The sequence below is a fragment of the Vidua chalybeata genome, chromosome 13 (genome assembly GCF_026979565.1).
Source record: "Vidua chalybeata isolate OUT-0048 chromosome 13, bVidCha1 merged haplotype, whole genome shotgun sequence".
NCBI lineage: Eukaryota > Metazoa > Chordata > Aves > Passeriformes > Viduidae > Vidua > Vidua chalybeata.
In genome coordinates, this window is record NC_071542.1 from 6,548,288 (window position 1) to 6,569,613 (window position 21,326).

Sequence of the window (21,326 nt, forward strand, 5' to 3'; positions counted from 1 at the left end):
GCGTGACAGGAGGAATTCCTCCCCTACACATAGGAGGGCTTCATCAGATTGTCATCTGTCTCTTATTAGACGTTTCCATTAGTGGAAGACATGTCTAATGAGCACTTTAATTCATAGATACAGAGAACACTCTGCCCCAGATGGCCAGATGCTCGTGGAGGTGGAACACAGAACAGAAAGTGAGAAAAGAAGAAAATTTTGCATTTCAGTTTAAATTGATGTTACAGGAATATACTGTTCTTCATTATCATTCAGACTGCTTTTCTCTAACATGGCAACAGTCTACTGAACTATATCAAATTGTAATGACAAAGATATCCACAGTATAAAGGTATCCACAGCACAAAACTTACTACATAAACAACTGCAGGTGGAAGTTAGGGTCATCCTTTCAATTTCTTACTCGCACCATTCCTTTGGTTTGTTTAATGAGTATAAACAGCACAATTGCTCTGTAATTACTGACATCATTCTGATTCCAGCCAAGTCCTCACTGCACAGTACCATGGTTCTATTGTGGTATCACATGCTAATGTACAAGCCATGTACCCCAGTTAAACATTTTCCAATGAGTTTAACTTATGACACTCAGTATGTGCTACATAGCTGACTGAATAGTATGGTCTGCACACTGCAAGTGAATTAAGCCTCATGCATGTGAAATAGCTGACAAAAGAAAGATTTTAAAACTTCTTGAGAGCAAATGGTCTGCTTTTGGCTGTTTTGGGGATTTTGTGGTGGTGGTTTCTTTAGGCTGGGTGTTGCTGGTTTGGTGGGTTTTATATGGGTGTAGGAAGGAGAAAAAAATTAAGAAATATTGGGCAAATATCCCTGTGAAGCTTCATTTGTTATACACAGATTGCCTTAAAAAACTAATGAACATACAGGAAAGAATGTAATAAATTAGGTTTTGTGTCCTCTGTGCTTGAAATTTAAGGCTATTATGTCTTGTCCTAGTTTAGATATTTGGGTGGCAAGGCAATCTTCTTTAAGCAGTGGAATAGACTGCATTAATCAATGTCTTACTCTTAAAATATTGTTATAAGCAAGTTACAGAAGTGTCTACAGCAAATATTTTAGGTAGAGTTGGGTCTATTTCAAAGTGGAGAGGTGGAGCAGATGACTTCCTAAGGCTCCTCCCAGTCCTTCTTTTAGTGAGTTTATGGTTGTGTCAGTGAACTTTGTGATTTAAACAGTATTTTGTGCACACCTAGTATTATACTTTCCCAAGTCTCATTCTGTGGCTCAAGTGCCATCCACACAAACACTGCCTCAGTCCCTTGTTCCTTCTGTGGCCTTGGCAGGCTTGCACTTGGTGCACAAACCCGAGACTCACAACATGAGCACTACAAAGAAAGCACATTATATCCACTATCAAAAGTGGTGTCCCTGAAGGACTGGAACACAGGAATCCCATTGGACATCAGCATGGAAGGAAAAAGAAAAAGGGCAGCTGTGCTTTCAAGCACTGCTGTTTCCTTCTATTTGGCTTTACAGGATCTCTGCAGGTCAGCTTTCAGAATCAGTTTCCATTTGGCAAAACCAAGCTTCCATAGCTCAGTGTCTGCAGCACTGCCCTGGTGGCTTCACAGTTGTTCCCCTGAGGGGATGCTGTGTCTGAGGAGAGGATTTTGCCCTGACATGTTAAGATGGTCAGAGGATTCTCTCCCCTGGACTCCCTTGCCGCATGCGAGCACTCCCTGGCAGACAATGCCCACACGTCATGGCTGACCTGGGCCTCCCTGCACTTGGCACTTCAGAGTTTGAAGACACTGCTTGGCAGGTTGAGTATTATTTTATTTGGGCTTTTACTTACTTGCTTTAGCTGAGATTTAGGAAAAAAACATTTTTAAGGCAGAAAACATAAAATTGGATAGGGTTTCATGTGGTGTTTTGTATCTGGATCAATCACACAAGATTTTTACAAGAGAAACAATTTAATAAAGTCCTATATAAATGTTTCTGATTCCTTGTATGCTCTTCATATCATACCAGATTTTCTCAGGTACAGACTTTCAATTACTGAATTTTAAAATTATTCTGGTTTTAGTCTGTCTCTTTTTGTTTCTTTCTTTGTTATTTTCTTTTTTTTTTCTTTTTTCTTCTTTTTTAATAAAATACCAGTGATAGCTTTTCTACTGCACATGGCTAAATATTCAAGAATAAATAGGAATACATACAGGAAGTAAGATTGAATTTTGAAGACAATTCCTGAGAAATATCTACAAGCATTTAATTGTCTCTCTTTAGGGAACTGGGCTTTCCCCTTAGCTGCCATTGTAAATATATTTCACAGGACATGGATGATAACAAAGCTGCCTCTGGTATTCCTGGTTTGTATCAGAGAGCATTGGGAGCCAGAGCTGCAAATGCTTAATGTGTCTTTGAGACTTCAATGACTTTCAGCTATTGAGGAAGTGAGTATAAATTTAGGTGTTAATCCTGTAAAGATGTATGCATTTACATGATTTCTACACTCTACACTGACTTACTGAAGTTAATGACTGTAAGTTCTTGAAGCAGTTTTTAAAATTCTTTGTTTGTTTTATATATGATGACTCTGTGTACCAAAATGTCTTTTATGGAAGTGATATTTGCCACTGATTTTCCAACTAAAAATATATTTTTCCACTAATAGCTAAATGAAAGGTCAATAAAGGTCAATTAAGGACTGTGTAGAGACATCCTATTAATTTATTTAGGTTAACAATACTGTAAATTCTGTGAATTAATATTATTTTTGCATATTAATTACTGTTAATAGTATAAATTAATAGGATGCTGGATAAAGTCTTTTATTTTTTCATGAGGGTTTAATCCTGCATGGCTTACAAACATGAGGAGCAATATATCATGCCATGAATGAAGAAGTAAAAGCAACATATATTTTTTTCTATCTAGATAATATGCCACATGGGTGCTGATTTTCATATGTAATCTCATCTGGGAATGGAAATTATTATCTGGAAATAATGTGAACGCAATCAGCAATTTGAGTCTGCTAAATTATTAAAGTCTACTTAAATATGATGAATCATTTTTTTTACTTCAATGAAAATTTCTAAATAGATCATAAATTGTATTTTATTTTACATTAGAGTCTCCAGACTAGATTAGATTATCACCTTCTTTTAGTTTTCAACTCATTCTAAGTTTTTATCTATATAATGAAGCAAGTCATAGGAACACATGCCTAGTAAAAAATACCCTATATACATCTTTTACCTTGTGTCACCTCCCCTTGGTTATTAATTTTAAAAGGTTACAATACTTAAGACCATGTAAATTGTTTCTTATGTTGTTTATGAATCATCTAAGTCTACAGGTACATTATATAACACCACCAAGTTTTCACACACAGGATATTTGCAAACCTAAACAAAGATTTTTTGATGTTGTCTTGATTTTGAAGATTGGTCTGTTTAGTGCCAATTGTGTCTTCCCAGGAAGTCAGTTGTAGAGAAGGTCACTGTAAAAATGTCCATTGATTTCAACTAAGTAATTTGTATCAAGGTGGAGAACCTTGCCATATTCATATGAAGCAAATGATAGCAACTTGCCTTTTTTTTTAAGGTGGAGGGGTGCAGGTGCATATAAAAGCATATAGCTGCCTGATCAAGCCTGCAAAACTGGAATGCCTTTAGCAAACTAGGTGCCAGCTTCACCAATGTATTACTCCAGTTTTACACAGTGCTAAATTTCCTGACAGCAACTGGAGTGGTGCAGTGGCAAAGCAGCACCTCAGCTCCACAGGCTCATTGCCAGTTATCCAAGAACAGCTTGTATTTACTGCTGTGAGCAAACACCTGTGCAGCAGCAGCAGCAGCAGCAGCAGCAGCAGCATGTCATTTGGTACATGCAGGTAATTGGCATTACAGACTGGAACAACACTGGAGTCTGCCCAGTTAGCCAGGTAAACACTAATCTCTCAGACAAAATCTTGCAGTCATGGTCCAGCTTCTCCCCATCTTGGAACCTCCTGCTTCATTTGGTGGATCTGCTTCTGTAGTTCATCTCTGTCCAGCTTCATTTTTGCTTCTAGAACTTGCCGTAGAGACCCAATGCTCTCATAGATAGCTGCAAACCCTAATTGCAGGTGAAAATTAACATTAGTTCATCATGAGGAGCAAGAGTGTCACATCATTGCTACTAGAATGCACTTCCACAATGCCCTGCTTTGCTCTAGAAGCACAGCAAAAGTTCTGAAGGAAAATGGGGTGTAACTGTGTGCTGCCCTGATGGCAGCCCAGCTATGGCTGTGCCTGCTCTGGGGAGAGCATTTCTAAGCTGGTTGTCACCCCTTATTGCTCTGATTTTTGCACTTAGTGAAAATCCTTCTTAATGCCACAGGTGTAGCCATTACATCTGCCCCGAAAGTATTTAAACTACTTCGATAAAAGCAAAGACATTTTGCATATTACTGTGAGTGGATCACTGTCACCACAATTCAGAATAAAGAACTGGATAACTATGGTCCTACCAGCATTAACTTCAGCTTTCATTTCTTTTATATCTTCATTTATCTCATTTTGAAGTTTGACAATTCGAATATTTATCTTTTCTTCAGTCTGTTTTGCTTCGTGTGCCTCCATGGTTATCTTCTGCATTTCTTCTATTCTCTCAATTTTCTCTGCCATTTGGTTGAATTTCATCTCAATACCTCTCTCACTCATTTCCTGGAGCCGGGAAACAGAATTTTAATTATTTACTCTGCATGTGGAATAACAGTGGCCCTTTTTAAAATATGAAGTAGATACTGATTTATCATCTTTTATCTGGAATTCAAAATGTAAGGAATTACAATTTTTCATAAAATCATTTCAAATTACTTGATTAGTGTAGGTTAAAATACTGACCTATTTAGCAGTGATCAGATTCATGTAAAGATTCTCAGGTTGTAGGTATTACACTTGATATCAATGAAGAGACTTTGGCATATTCTGAGGCTATCTGAAAATCTTACTCAAATAATATCTCAATTACATCATCTTAGTTATTAATAATGCTCTTGAATACTTCCTGAGAAGTATTATAGGACATTTGAATGAAACTTACAGTGCTTTCCTTAAAAGTCAGTGAGAGTTGGTCGATTTTTTGCACAAGCTCTTTTTCAGTCCTTCCATGTTCCTGTTCCAGCCAGCTCCGTGCAGACAAAATCTGATTGCTGAGCTCCTCAATAGCATCTTTTAATCTAGGAGCACAACAGAAATTAGCAGAAACAAAAGAGAAGAACTGGTCATTCAACAGTGGCTTTTTATGAACGTGTTCATAAAAACACAAAATGGCCATTTAATACATTCTTCACACCATATTAAGGTGAGCCTTTGAATTTTAAGGCTATTAAACTGGATATGGTAACATTGGTTTAGAAAATAAAGGTAAAAGTTCACAGCAAATTTAGATGAAACACATTACAAAATTTGTATCATAGTAGATGAAAATTCTTTGTGACATTGAAAACAGAATATGATCATCCTTCCAGATTATAAACTTTATGTCCGTATGTATCAAATCCAAGCATAGATTTGGTAGCCACTTATTCTGGTGACAATGCTGGTTCCTGTAGATCCACTGACATTGCCTATACCCACCTCAACTTTACACCAACCAATTGTGCCAGGGAAACTGTTTCTTTTCTCCAGTGAATATGTGAAACCTGCTTTGCATGAGGATGGTGATAAGTAGTAAGAAATGAGGATGTGGATGGCTTATACCAGGACTGCTACTGAGTGAAATGCCTGGACAGGAGTTAACAACTGAATAGAATATAAGGACCCCATGTAATGTCTGGTAGTACAGAGTATCTAATCACTAATAATTTAGGTATTTCAGTTGTATTCATGTTTGAAGCCAGCTTAAAGCAGTAGCACTCTGTGAGTCCTGTGGCTTGCTTCCTGCTTGCTTCAGTTGAACTTTTTCCCCTTCCCTGGACAGCCACCTCCAGCATTCATTGCTTCAAACAGTTCTTATAGAAAGGCACCAGGCCACTCTGACAAAAACCCTTAGTTGTGTCCTTTAATATAAGTTCTGCCTGAGTACTTAACTAGGAACTTAATCAACATTTTGGAATTGCCTAACCACATCAGGGGCAGAGTTCTTGGTGAAAGCAAGTCCTCTTGACCTCTTCACAGTCAGCTTTTGTAATATCTGTGGAGCAAACACACGTATTCATAGAGGTTCCTGCTTTTATAGGCCTGAAGATTATACCAGTCAGACTGGGAAAACTGAGGCCAGACTGGGAAAATGGAGGCCCTACTCCCAAGGAACTGGCAGCAGCAAGGCTTCCTAGGCACTTACTTTGTGTCCAGAACTTGCAGCTGTTGGTTGCTCTCTTTGTAGGCAATCTTCAGCTTTGCTTCTTGTTGCATTATCGATTGCTCTACTCTGCTCAGCAGATGAGAAATCTGAAACAAAATTCAGAATTCTCTATTTTTCAACAATATTGCATCACAGTTTCATTTGGGGCATTTTCATAACAGTAGAGGAGGTCTAACAGAGAGCTCACTTTTGCTAACATTTCAAAAATTATTGAATTTGCATATTTTACTTTATCATGACTATCATACTATCTCTCAATGTGAAAGTATCAGCATTTTGAAAACGGTAAATTTTTTTGCCTTAAATAATGTGAATAGTTTCACCTTGAAAATCTCTGCCTGGTCCCCCCTTTAGAGAGCTGAATTTGCATGATCCATACATCTCCAAGTTGCCACATAATCAGAATAAACAAGTGCCAAAGCACTCCACCAGTACTGAGGGATGTGCTCCATACTTTGTGTATAAGGGCCACTGCAGCGATAGAAGTGCTGGGTTTAACTGGGGAGAAGTCATAACTACATGAGAATATTTGTCACCGAAACAACCATCCCACTTTCTCAAAGCATACTGTTCTGGTTCACAACAAGATGCATGACAACATGCTCCTGGCATGCTAATGTACTACACTGAGGCTTCTGAGGAAAGCAAAGTGCATTTTAGCCTTTTTTTACCCACCACAAAATGAAGATGTAAAATACTTTTGTTGACCAAGAAAATGGGAAGGCCTTGAGATGTGACATTAAGGAAAAGGATTCTTCATATCTCCAAGTCTCTGCTTGTATCTAGTGCTCACTTCCATTCTCAAACCCAATGGAAGAGAAACCTGAGAGACAGATTAATGGATTCACAGAACCCAAAGCCAGTTTTGTTTTGCAGACCTTCAAAAATTGTGTTCAAATACACATAGGATCATCCTGGGAAGGCTGAAACATACAGCAAGAGATACAGAGGCTTGTATTGTAGTTTTGTTGAGCATGTGCCTTTACAAACTAATCCTTTCTACACAGATGCTGCAGGAAGAAATTAAGGACCTTTTCCAGTTAGAGCAGTACAGTAATGCATCTAGGTTCCAATGGTCAATGTAATAAAGACTGTGAGCAGATACACCTCTCCATTTTTAAAATCTGTGACCTCCTAGGATAATAATTAACAGTAATGAAGTCTGTGTGAATTAGACTAGAACTCTTACCTGTACAGGGATTGCCTTGGTCTAAATACCATACCTGTATTTCTGCCTCTTTGATTTTAGATTCTAAGATCAGCTTGGAGGTGTGTTGGTCTTTACTTAGACTCTGAAGTCTTTCATATGTAATTTTATGCTCTGCAGACAGCCTGGCTAACCCAGCATCACACCTGTTTGAATAGATAAAAAAACAAAGCACCAGCCAAATAGAATATAAGGTCCAGGCTTTTAAAATTACCCATTGTACACTGCCCATTTCTGTGGAATTCCTGGCTGGCTAGGGAAGCAATGTCTTTGAGACTGTGAGAATGGTAATACATCTCATAGTGTTCAGCAAACTCCCAAAGAGACCTGAAGGTCAAGTAATCTGATAAACAAATTCCATTGTTCTTGGCACTAACATGATATGGGTAGGCTGTGTTATCACTCAGGGAAATCACATCAGAAATGCAAAGACACAGAATTTCATTTCCATGTCTTTTTGTAATACTCCAGAAGATATCTGATAAGGTGTGTATGCATTCCCCTACATGATTAGTAGCCTAAATAACTGAGGACCATTTTTTCATTATTGTAGCTTTGTATTTTTATTTGTGAAATAGTAGTACACAGCTAATATGTGTAGCTAACAATGTGGGGCAAATTCTATGGTTCTTAGTCTTTATTTAGGTGAATAAATAAATTGTCATTGAAAGCAATGGCAATTTTGTCTCAGAAAAGGCTGTAAAATGAAGTCCTGGAACATAATAATTATTGTTTCCTTTTGTCACATTGGAACACTTCTTAATGCTGTAACATTTTTAGGATAAATATGCTATAGAACATGTGTGTTTTCTACCAGATTTTTAAAATAATTTTATCAGGTGGATTTCATCTACAGTAATGCATTAAGGGCATTAACTGAGCTGTAAAAATATGAGTACTGTGATTTCAGGAATAAGACCTCTGTGAAGTATGACTCATGTATATATATATATATATATATTTTTTTTTTTTTTTTCTAAGGGAAATATGTAATCATCAGTGTTACCAAATTTGATCTAGGAAACTGATGAGGAACAGACAGCAGTTACAACTTTAGGGAGAAAAAGGCACTAAAATGGAACAAGCTGAGGCATGTTAAGTCATTACCTAAACCAGTGACACACTTTGTCATCTTTTTAGTCACATTTCAGTTTGAAGGCTTTCATTTCAACATGCATTTTCATCACCTCAGTTACAGGAATTGCCACTATCATTAAACATGAAGGGAAAGTCACAGTTAAAATGACAAAAGGAGCATCTGCTTATTACTATGGTACAGTTTCAATATGAAAATAATCAGTAATGCAAAATAGGCATTATAAAACTTGAGGAAATTAATTTCTAGTGTAGCAGTTCAGCATTGTGAGACCTGTTAGTAATATCTGCAGGGAGCCTGGCTAGGGTTTACATATCAGTGAAAAGCTTTTAGGGCTCACAATCAGGCAGTTTCTTTAGAAAGATGAGAGAAGCCAAATGTCTCCATGTCGTTACAATCAGAGAGAATCAGAGGAATGGAATCCTCTGCATCAAAAGGTTGTGGCTCCAAAAAATGGTTGTGGCTCCAAAAAATGGTTAGTTTTGTTTCTCTGAGGCATGGCAGAAAATATAAAAAAGCAACAGCTTTGAAACTACTGAAGCAAAATTAATCAGCAAGCACCTGTGAATGTTTTTAAAGTAAATTAGTGTTTTGGGTTTAATCACAGAGCATTTCTCTTCTTCATGGAATTCAGTTATGTGGTCAAAGGGTTCATGTAGTTCCATGGTAACTGAAACATTAATATTCTGACTGTGTGAATTTAATGGTATGCATAGATCAGATTATTTTGGTTTATCTTCTATATCTGTTGTATACACTCACAAACACGATTGGTTTTGACCTGGAAGAAAATATTAGTGTTCAGCATCAAGGAAATCAAAAGACGAGTAGGTGCTCCATTCAGTATCAGTGGGGCATAGATAAAATGAGAACTGCCAGTACTCTGCAGCTGGCTGCTATAAGCATATGCTGTAATGGTATGGAGAGAGCTTTTAATGTTCCTGGTTTATTACAACAGGAGACGTTTCAATTAAAATGCCAGTGTTTCAGTGAAAAACAAGTAGCTGGAGAACAAGTAGTGAAAAGCAAGTTGAAATGCCCACGGGGGCACTGGGCAAGAGCAGCAGAGCTGGTGGATTGTGCTGGCCTGGGGCAGGGAGCCCAGAGCTGCCCTCGTGGTGCCACCTCCCACACAGCAAGGGCCAGGGTGCAGCACATTTATTGCTCTTGGGGAGATTGTCAATGTGGTGCAGCCCAGATGCATCAGACTCATAATCTGTGCAGCAGGAAAATCTGCCTACGTGTAATGAGTCCAGGTTGTCTGAAATGAATCAGTTCTATAATGTAGATAAAAAATTCATCTATATATGCAAAGTAGGTCCAATTTGAACCCACATAGTTGCCATTTCTCTGGATGTTTCAGCTCTCAGGAAGCTTTTATTGAAGAGCTATTGCTATCATTCCAACCAGGCTGCTGGATTTAAACTTTCCATACAAATGCTCATTATCCACAAGTAATTCTCTAAATAAATGATAAGGCACTAATGAAAGTTATGATCTTTTATCACTAGAAAAAGAATTGGTAAATGTGTATAATATAAAATTGACAACATAAGAGACAGGAGGCTGGAGAATATGATGTACTGGCATCGATCTAATTTTCTGCTAATGCATCGCTGAAATTTATAGAGATAATATTTTTTTCTTAAAGTTAATAAAAATGGTGATTTTTAGCAATAATTCAGGGCTGTGATAATGCTTTACAAATTCACCAGTAAACTGTGCTTATTGAGAAAAGATCCAGAGACATGAGCTGTAATGTGTAGTCTGTCACCTTCTGATAGCAAAATTAGTTGATTCTGTGATGTGAGTGAGGTATGTTGGAATCTCACTCCTGCAGAGCAGTGGGGAGTGGGGTTTGGGGCTGTGCTCCAGAAATGCACGTGCATGTAGGGATCCCTTGTTCCCATCATTAACAGCACTAGCCCCCAAGAAATAATGAGACAGATGTTTGATGATATATTGACATGTTACAGTACAGTTGGTGTTAGGAAATAAACACCCTTCTCTCCAATATGGAACTTGAATAGGATGTTTAGTATGCATGAAATTACTGGAACGGAAATTTGACCAGAATCCTAAGATGGACACTAAAGTTATTACATGACAAAGGGCTCATGCTTTGGGATTTACTGTCTAAACTGATTCCCACTGTCCTGCATGCTGCCAGCCTGGAGCAAACACAGCACTCAGAGCTACTGCAGCCTGAGCCTCTCAATGTACCTTTGCTGTGGCTGAAAGCTGATGCACAGGAAGTTGGTAACCCACACTAACTTGATTGTGTTTCTCATGTTTCACTCTGAACTCATCTGAAAGCTAGCAGCACTAGAGGTAAAATTACATTAAGTGAGTAAAGTGTATTTTATATAAGGAACATTGGCTATAGTAATCAGAAGGTGTTTATCTCAAGGAAAGTCTCTGTATTGTGCCAAAGACAAAACAAACCACTGTCTTGACCATAATCTCCAGTTAGTTCTATAATCATTATTCACTGGAACACTAATTTCAAAGTGGAATATGTTTGTAAATAAAGGCAAATGAGTTTCTCTCATGGACCACTGCTTTAAATTGTTTTCTCATAAAAGGAAGACTTTTTTTCCTCATTCAGGGATTTTTTTTTTAAAGAACATGCTGAATAGAAGCATAGAATGCAGTATGGAAGGTAGCACTTAAAGGGCAATAAACTGATTCTCTTACTGGAATGAATACAGATAACCTGCATTCATCACACAGTCTGACATAAGGCACATGGGTATTATCTCATTCAATTTGCAGATAAATTGCAACCCAGGCACAGCACAAGGGTGGTGCCCTAAGGAAATAAAGGAAGAAGCCCTGGCACAGCCTGTGCCCATCCCCACCCTCCCACACCAAGTGCTCGGGCCAGGACAGGGCCCCGCAGTGACACTCATGCCAGCACAAGTTTCTTCTCTTGAGTTCCCTGACTGAGGGCAAAGGCACCACACGTTGCTTCCCAAGGTGTCAGTAACAGTGCTGCTCCACACAGAACCCCTCTCAGGATGTAGTATGATCTCAAAGTATTTTTATAGAAAGAAGCAGGAAGATCTAAGCAGGTACATTTTGGGATGACTTCTCAGCAGGATAGATATGTGTATGTGTATCTTTCTATCGGTTTTTCCATCAGTTTTTTGATTTGAAAAAAAATAAACTAGTTTATTTGTGTTTGCTAAAGGATAGTGCATAGCTTACTAACTGTTTAATTTTTTTTTTGAAACCTCTAGATTATTTTCCACAAAATGGGCAAGTATAACTCCACTGAAGTTATTACCCAAGCAGCTGTAGGCCAGGTTATGTCCTTTTCCTGTAGCTTACACATCCTCTGCCTTTTGTGTTCAACTTTACAGGCACTTAAACAAATGTTGTGCTGGGGTTTGTAATGTGTCATTGATGGCACAGCTAAAGTCTGTGTGGCCGCAGAATTGTAAGCAGGAGCTTTGGGCAGCCTGTGAAACCTCTGTCACTGTACAGTTTTCTGTTCCTTATGTGTCATATAGCCCATGTGGGATTTAATATGGCTAACCACTAACTGAATGTGCAGATTTTTATTTCTAAAATATATGCAAAAATGTGCAACTGTTTTGTTCTTCACAAGTGCAGATTGTTCCGTGCTGCCTTTATAATTGTGCTAATTAACGTGTTTCAAAGACACGAGTCTAACCACCGTACTTTTTAAAAGCTGAACCAAATCCAATTTCCCAGGGAATTTGAAATAATTTATTTAGAACTAATTTCAGGAATTTTAGGAATTAAGGGTGATATTGTCAAATTTAATATGTAATACTGGAATGCAAAGCATTATTATTCGTTTTCTTGAAAACGCAGAACAAAATTATCCTTGGAATTTTGCCAAAGTTGAATTCAACCCATTATCATTAATACTTCAGGATTAAAACAAGATTAGCTAGCCCCCAAAACACAGTTCCCATGGGGACTTTTACCTTACAACTCTTCCCCGAAGATCTCCTAGGCCAGAAAGCTGCCGCATTTCAAGACTCTTCAGGGTAGAATTTGTTCCATAGCTGAGATTGTCTCTGACACGTATCTGTTCCTGCAGCATCTACAGAACATTCATATGCAAATAAAACCCCAGTATGTCACATTTAATGTACACTTTAAATGTCACTCATTATTTTTCAGTAATTCAGTATCCTCAGATACCATTTTATTATTACTTTTTTCAAAGTTTTGTCTTGTAATGTACTAAACCAGATACCTTTTAGGTATTCTATTATTTCTTATTATTAGAGTCCAATCTGCACACAACTACCATAATATATATAAAGTATAACTTGACAGTGAAATGGAGACTTAAATTTTTTTTTCTCCTTTCATTTTCCCCACCACACCCCTGTTGTTCACTGCAGCAGAGGTCAGACATGAAGTCATGTGTCTGCCTAGGATTAGGTCATAAAAATGAGCACTTGGGTTTGGTTACTTCGTGTCATCAGTGAGTCGGAAGGGAAAGAAAGTTTATTGTAGAGCAAAGGCATTTCCTAGTGTTTATACAGCACAGCCTTTGGACTTAAGTTGAGCTGGGTATTAGTGTCACATTAATTCATTTTTCCAAGATTTTCCAGTGCAGCTTTTGAAAGCAAGCTTATTAGAACCACAAAGGCTCCTGTGTTTATATGCTAATATCCTGTGCTATTTTCATAGCCACCGAAAGAATTATGTAATTTGCAAACACTTTTTCAAGTTGTAAAAACAATTTATAAGCTTACTGGATCTTCAGACCTTGTCTGACCTTTACTTATCCCGTGGTAAACTTTGTTAGGAAATTAGCAGCAGTAAGTAGCTGAGATGGCATGAGTGCTGTGCAACATTCTTGCCATACCTCGATGTCCCGATTGAGCTGCCTCACTATCGCAGTAATGTTTCGGATGTGCTCCTCCAGGAGTTGCCTTGCCAACCGGTCACCCCCCCCTTTGTTCTGCATTCTGTGCAGCGTGGAAACAATGTCCTCCTTAATGCGAAAAGCGTGTTCCACAAGAGCCGCTGTTGTTTTCTCATGGCTCAGGATTCTGTCCTCCAGCTGATCCACCAGGCTGGCCGATGCCAGCGGGACCGCTGTCAGTGCCTGGCTGTGCAGCGGGATGTTTCGGACCCGTCTAGAGGGGAAGAATATCCACATCTTGTTAAGTACTCACACAAAACTCTGCAATGCCTTTGCACTGGAGACAGTGTGACACTGTCTGAGTACCGGCAGTGCTGGGGAGAAGCCCCAAAATACACCCAGAGAGAGTGCCCACTGCTACAAATAAGTGGGTGCTGTGTTGGCTACCGGGTGTCTTGGCTTTTTTTCATGGTCTTTAAGGAAGCTTACAAAAGCATGGGATCTTCAGGAAAGAACATTAGCATAACAAAAGTAGTTACAAATCGGAACCATAATTTGATTAAGAGTCCAAATTCAAACCCTTCTACTGAGTTTTAAAAGTAATGTTATTTGTCTTTACAGTTTTCAGGCTTAATCAAAACTGTAACAGTTGAAGGTAGGTATTGTAAATTAAATGAAAGCAGATCAGAATTAAAAAGGAGTAGCTTGTGTCAATCCCTTTTCTGTCTCTATAGCTAGCCTCTAATACCATACAGAAGCTTGTTTCCCTGCAAACTGGACAGGAGCATATGTGGGCATAGAAACTGAGGTGAGACCAAATTTATGACAAGCTTCTCATAGGCTTAGAAGTTAAATTTTCCCCCAGAATAGCTTACATTTGGGTACCTTGAATAATTATCTAGATTTTTGAAGAGTGGTCTGCATTGAATAGCTCCCATAGAAAGCAGTGGAGCTCATGGGTGCTGAAAGTAATAAAATGAGGCTGGTAATGCATGCAACCTTTTCCTGCCACTATGTTCTGTAAAGAATAACAACATTTTCAGAAGCATAAGTGGAGGATACAAGTTCAACCTCACTTTAGAAAAGGAGATCTTTTTCCTAGGAACTCTTATTTACTGTGTATTCTCACTTTGTTTCCTGTTAATGAGCCAAATTAGCAGTTCAGTTTGACCATGGTTGTGGAATCCTTTGAACCCTTCAGGGAAATCGCCAGGGCCTTGCCCTGGAAGAATATACCATAGAGTTTTCTCCACCTAGGCTGAAAGAGAGGACTTATTGATAGAGATGTATGAGGATTCCAACAAAGTCACTTTTGGCTCTTTGTTTTCACAACTCATTCCATGCTATTTGAACACTGGCTAAAACTGCTCTTGGACTTCTAGTCAGTGAGATTTAGGCTATTGAACTTCTTTGGGAAATGGCTAAGTAAAAGCTGAGTAAGGGCTTGTGATTTGGGCTATGATTTGAATGTTTATGGTATTTCACTTTGCATTGTACACTAATGCCAAAGTCCCAGGTCACAGCATTACTGTATAGAGGGAAATAAGAGATACATAATACTCTGCATTATGAAGATTTTTGGTTTTTTATTCCAGACTGTACCTTTCAGAAGGGGCAAGAGTTGGGAAGATTGGGCTTCGGTGGGCCATTCTCTGGTCAATAATTTATGTCTGTTGAAAAAGTACAAATTGAATTATTGAATAGCTGGAACTGAAATGACTTAAAGCTTTTGCTTTCAGTGCACCTTTAAGTTAAGTGTAATATTATGCTGACACTGGTGATCTTAGCATCCAAATATTGCTAATGCAATAAATGCAAACAAAAATTAATACAAAAGAATGAAGACTAAAAACTGCTAAAAAGCTTTTTATAGTGAAAATTATACTCTTGAAAAGACAAGGTTGACAGCCTTGAAACTGAAATCTGCTGTTGATCCACAGAATTGGTTTGGCAGGGCAGAGGTAAACAAAGTTATTGTCCCCAATCTTCTACTGGTCTCTGACATCATTAATCAATTAATAATAAAGTCTACAGGATGATCATAAAACTTAAGAAAATAATGACTGGAAAATCAAATACAAGTGTTTCATGACAGCAGATTACTAGGAGTAAGATGTTTTTCTCATAAAAGCATTGGCAGAAACCTAAATAAAACCTAAATAAAATGTGTGACATCAGTATAGTTTATTAAAATTGAGTCTTGTATTAATTTGTCTTCAAATCTAAATGACCACACTTTATGTTGTAAGTAAATTCTTCTATGGTAAGAATATAAATTCTGGTTTTAATTTTTAGACACAGCCAGCCAGACTGTGACAGACATTGCAGCAGAGTAGGACTATTAAATGGCTTCAGAAAGATATTTTAGTGTCTTACTGAGACCAGTATCTGGCTCAGCAGCTTTGTCCACTGCCAGAAATTAATGAAAAATATATTAGCCTCAATCAAATCAAACTAATCTCCCCTACATAAAACAAAAAACATTTTTAAGTATAAAGAGAAGTAGTATGGCCTGAGCCTGATCTCCTTGGGAACCTAAAATCCTCACTACAAAATAAAGGCTAATGTATGAAAAGAACCTTACAATTGCTGATGAAATCCTGTGCAATGTGAGAAAGATGGGGTTATGGAAATACAATAGTCGAATATCGATAGTGAAGAAGCAATAGGGCTACCCTCTGAGATCTCAAAATGCAAAGCATGTTTGTGCTTTAGAAATGTATGAAAGCACTGCCTGAAAGCAGAGAGCAAACATTGTCACAGTGTGTGTGTTCTATTTATAGCACGGCGCTTCAGAAACTACAAATTAGAAAAAAAAAAAAAACAGTTTTAAGAGAAGCTGGGTTGCTGAGCAGCAGTGACACCAGAGAGGAATTCAGGAGGTCTGAATTGAATTCCTTGTTCAATCTCTGATCCTGTTGACTTAGGACAAGTTATTTCTGTGAGTAATAACTCAGTTTCCCTATATGTAAGAGAGATAACCATACCTACCTCCTTGTTTAGGTTCTTACATGGCTATAAGCAAAAAGCACAGTATAAGAGCTGGGGGTCATGGTGGTGACTTCTGCATTCAAAGTCCTGCACAGACACTGAATGTCCAGTTCTGCAGTCTGCTCCTCACACTCGTCATTTCCCAGTTCTTGGATTTTTAAGGAATGCCAGCACTCTGCAAGGGGTTCCTCCTGGTCACACCACCAGACTGCAGCAGGTCACACCACCAGGCACCCAGTTCTCAGTGGGCCTGAGACCTCTGGGCCTTAACACATTTTAACCATCTTGATGCATTGAAGCTTTTAAGCACAATTTAGCTGTAAACACAAGAATTATCCCACTGATTTGGGAAGAGCTATGTGCACGCAGCAGCAAAGCACTGGATCCTACCTAGAAAAACAAAGAAAAAATATTAAAGTCCATACATCTAGCAGCCTCTTAGTGAAATTTAGTGAAATACACCTTACAAAAACCAGCCAAACAGTGCTTTAGTCTCACAGCCTTCAGTACCCATTTATTATCAGCTGGAAAATAATGTTTGCAGCAAGCTAAGCATAGGTTTGTATGAAGTCTTAACTCTTTCTGCCAGTCTACCATGAGAAATGCAGCTAAATGCAAATATCTGGAGTAAGTGTGGCTATGAAACAGAAGTTGCATAAATGAACTTCTCATTCCTTTCTCTTTGCTCAGTATGTGGTGAAGCATCTCATCAGATATGAGATTTCTTGATCTGATCCAACAGCCAGAAAGGGTCTAAGACTTTGATTGGCAGTTGTACAAAACTTTGCTGCAGTTTGGAGATATTTGCAATTAACAAATAGGTGTCAGAACTAATGGCAAATTCCTTCTCTATGAGTGTAATACCAACTTATACTAGTAAATAGAAACCATAGGATGTTCTATAAGAGGAGTATAATTTCACATGGCTCTTTCAATGGCAGTAAACTGGGATCAAATAAGATACCAGTTAAAATACTGGTTACAGGTGCTTGATTTTTTTTTTTAATAATATTGTTTCCTGCTTGATACTGCTATAAGCAATTTAAGTCATAATGTAGTAACCCAGTAAATTTGGGCTGACTGATTTAAGTTACTGAATATTCCAAATATACTTGTCACATGGACAAGATACAAGTTTTTTCCTATTTGGAAATGATACACCTGATTGCCAAAAATAACAGTTCACTTGATACTTAAGGCAAGTTTTCCATACATATGTGCAGTGCTTCCTTAGTGTTCCTTTAAATCACTCACATAAGATGTGTAAAAGCTTGGACAAAAAAATGCATCCATGGGATGTGATGAAGAGATAGTTCTAGCAATGTGCAGTTCACTCCTTGCTATTTGTGCTGTGGCATCCCTTCCCCACTTCTCAGACTGCCTTGCATGTTTATTTTCTCTGGGATCTCCATTTTTTCTGTTTTGAATGATAATCATACCTGTAGTGTTCAGTTTCCCATCTTCCATGATAATCTACAACTAATGCTATAATGTCTGCGCACCTCGGAGTGTTTTTCACATTCATTCTCACAATATGCCTGTGAGGTAGGAAGCATTATTATCCCTGAAAATACCGTTTCCTTCTCTTGCTGGTAGGGAAGTGAAGCACGAGGCGGGCTATGTGACTTGCCACAAGTCACACGGGAATCAAAGCAGACTGAAATACCTGCCTCGGCAAACACTTTAATCACTCTTTCCTTCTTAAAATAGAAACCGCTTTGGTTGCTGTACAGGGAGCGTGTGACGGCACCACCCCGGGAGCCGCCAGATGCTTCCCAGTGTTACTCTGAAGTGCGTTGGGGCAACGCTTCGGAGTAAGCGAAAAAGTGCCTGTGCTGCAGCTCAGCAAAGGGATGGGTCAGAGCCCGGCAGCTCTGGGAGAACCAGCCCCGTGCCGAGCCCCTGGGCGCGGCTGTGGCACTCGTGAACACGCGCTCTGCGATGGGAGCCGGAGGGGCTCCCACGGCAGCGCGGTGACCGTGCCCGGGGCTCCGAGCCAGGCCGGGGGGCTCCGAGCCGGGCCGGGGGCCCTCTGGAGAAATAGGTGCGATCGGCCCCGGTGCTGGCCCGTGCCGAGCCGCCGTGATAGGGGGGATCGCGGCGGACCGATCTGCCCTGCCCTGCCCTGCCCTGCCCTGCCCTGCCCTGCCCTGCCCTGCCCTGCCGTGCCCGCGGATCGGCCCCACCGGGGGTCCAGGCCCTGCGGTTCGGGGGTCACCGGTGGGCGCGGCGAAGGTTGCGGGGACACGGGTGTACGACAGCCGACAGGACACCGCGGTGCAGATACCACTCTATGGCCATGCAACACGGGGGGACAGAGCCGGGCAGCCTCCGCGCTCACTCACCGGTGCTGGCTCAGGGCAGGGCAGGGCTGCCCGCCGCTCCCGCGCATCCCCGCCGCCGGCCGAGCCCCGCTCCGCTCCGGGCCCGCTGCCGCCGCGAGAGCGGCCGTTCCCGAGCGCCGTGACCGCCGATGCGCAGCCGGGGCTCCGTCCGCCCGCCCTCCCGGCCGGCTGCGCGGAGCGGATGGGATGGGATGGGATGGGATGGATGGGATGGGATGGGATGGGAGCGGCTGGGAGCGGGGCGGCCGCCGCAGGCCGGGCTGCGGGAGCGGGAGCGGTTGCCAGGACGCCGTCACCATGGGAACGCGCTGCCGCCCTGGCGGGGGGAGCCCTTCGCATCGCCCCCTCCTCGCAGCTATTTCACGGCAGTGCCCGATCCTGGGGAAGCAGGAAGGGACGGGAAGGGCCCCGCAAACAGCGGCGCTCCCTGCGGCACGGGGGCGAGCGGCGGGGACGGAGCGGGGGCTGTGCCCGCGCCTCCCGTGCCAGCAAACGCCGGCCTCCAGACAGAAAGTTCGGTGGTGACGAACAGCGGTGACTCTGAGTTTCTGGTGGTGCAGAGGAGCCGAGAGTATGACTGAAAGCATGGGTTTTTTCAGAGCGTATATCAAATCCCGTCAGAACACATTATTAAAATCAATGACAAATATTAGTCTTGTTTATAAAGTTTCCATGTTACATTTTCAAACAAGAGCTAACGTGCAGCTTCAGTAAAGCTTCATATATCACAGCAAATAGGATCCATCTGCTTGCACAGCAGAGGCGTGTCAGCTAAGAGAAAGTATTACTGGAAAAACAAAGTCCACAGAGGGTGTGTCTGCCTTCACTTTTGTTCCCTGTTTGTGTCATTCCTTGGACTTTGATATGACCACCTTGGGTAAACAAAGTGTAATTGAAATCTGAGAACTTACTGCACCAGCTCACTCTGAAATAGCAGATTGCCTCTGATTTTAGTTAAATTCCATGTGACATCCCATACTGTTGTACAGGAAAACCATTGCAGGACTAAGGATTTGGTAGATGTGAAGGATAAAAGGATTACACCATGCACACGCTATTGTAAAAAGCAAGGCGGAGTCTGAATCCAGATTGACCTATTTATTATAAAGTAGTTCCCACATCAAAGGATCAGGCCAGAGAGAAAACATGCCATAGGTGCTTTGAAAACTATGAACTGGGAGTCAAAAGACTGTACTTAGAATGAATCCCAGGAGAACCCTTGTCCAACTGCCTGCTCCAAGTGAGGTGATTGATGAGGCCAAATGCAGTTGTTCGGGGTTTTACCCAGCCTGCTCTTGAAAACCTCCAAGGATAGAGACTGTCCAGCTTTGGTGGACAGCCTGTTCTCATGCTTGTTGGCTGCTGAGGAAAGAACATTTTCTTTATACCTAGTCTGAACCTCTCCTGTTTACATTTCTATTGTTGTCTTCCCACCAGGCACCACTATGAAGAGTCTGAATTTGTCATCTGGATGACTTCATCATAGATATTGAGGGCCTGCCAGGTCCTCCAAAGTCTGCTTTCATCAGGCTGAGCAAGCCCTGCATCCTCAGGGATCCAGCTTCCAACCATCTCACTGGCCTCTGCTGACCTTGCTCTAGTTTCCTGATGTACACAGCTGTATTCCCTGACCTGGCAAACATCTAGACTAACTTCATGGCCCTATGTAGATTTTGTGCACCTTGTCTAGAGGTTTTTCCTTGCTGAAGGACTGCCCAGTGTTTTCTTGAGTATGTACATCTGCAGAGTAGGGCTTGAAAGCAAATTGTTAGTTAAAGCAAATAAACTGAAGTTATTTTAATTTAAAAACAAAACATTTGTACCTCCTACTGCAGTCTAGAAAATAACATTAAAATGTACCCATGCTCAGCTCTCGGCCTGCTTTCTCCCTCTGGCCCTTCTCTGGCAACAATGGAGGCCAAGAGAGAGGGACAGGGCATGCAAATTCTTGTCTGTTCTTACACTCTTTCCAAGGCATCCACACCACCAGGATTTGAGGTGAATGGTCTTTGGTTTGACCCATACTGATGATCTTTTCATCTTGTGTTATTAGAGACCATTGTTTTTTGTACTTGTATCACTTTCTTGATGTTTTTAACTAAAGCAGTACTAAACTATTGTATTTTATATCATTACATCTTCAGTGTAATTAATATGGAACATAGAGATTTATTTTCTTAAAAGGAAAGTTCATGTCACAATCTTTTTATCAAGGCACAACATCAAGAATATTAATTTATTCTGGAGTCTTCAATTGTCTCGCTCATTAATTGAGCCCCACTTATACAATCACAGAAGTACAGAACAGAGCAATTTAGGCTGGAAGGGATCTCAGAGGGAATATAGTCCAACTCCCTGCTCAGAGCAAGGCTAATTTTGATGCTGGATCAGGTTGCCCATCATAGCATAAAGTTTTCATCTTAAAAGCTTGTGTAATGTTGCAAAAAATCTCCCTCTGTGGTGAAAAAAAAAAAAATCCTTGTAATTTTGTTGTTGTGAACATACATGGCTTAG

The 21,326-nt window shown here is 40.3% G+C and overlaps 1 protein-coding gene across 2 annotated transcripts; it reads right to left on the reverse strand.

Annotated features, from left to right (window-relative positions):
* Positions 1 to 3,066: 3,066 nt before the first annotated feature.
* Positions 3,067 to 18,977, reverse strand: FAM81A (family with sequence similarity 81 member A). Of its 2 annotated transcripts, none has more exons than XM_053954608.1 (10): positions 18,813 to 18,977; positions 16,468 to 16,853; positions 15,079 to 15,146; positions 13,477 to 13,750; positions 12,581 to 12,699; positions 7,542 to 7,671; positions 6,298 to 6,404; positions 5,056 to 5,191; positions 4,481 to 4,676; positions 3,067 to 4,086 (listed from the first exon to the last, which is right to left on the reverse strand). In XM_053954608.1, the coding sequence occupies exons 3-10, from the start codon at positions 15,123 to 15,125 to the stop codon at positions 3,947 to 3,949; spliced, it is 1,149 nt and encodes a 382-aa protein (XP_053810583.1). In that variant the 5' UTR covers positions 15,126 to 15,146; positions 16,468 to 16,853; positions 18,813 to 18,977; the 3' UTR covers positions 3,067 to 3,946. The 2 variants fall into 2 exon arrangements, with proteins under 2 accessions (XP_053810583.1, XP_053810582.1); XM_053954607.1 differs by having other exon boundaries at positions 16,468 to 16,857.
* Positions 18,978 to 21,326: the final 2,349 nt, after the last annotated feature.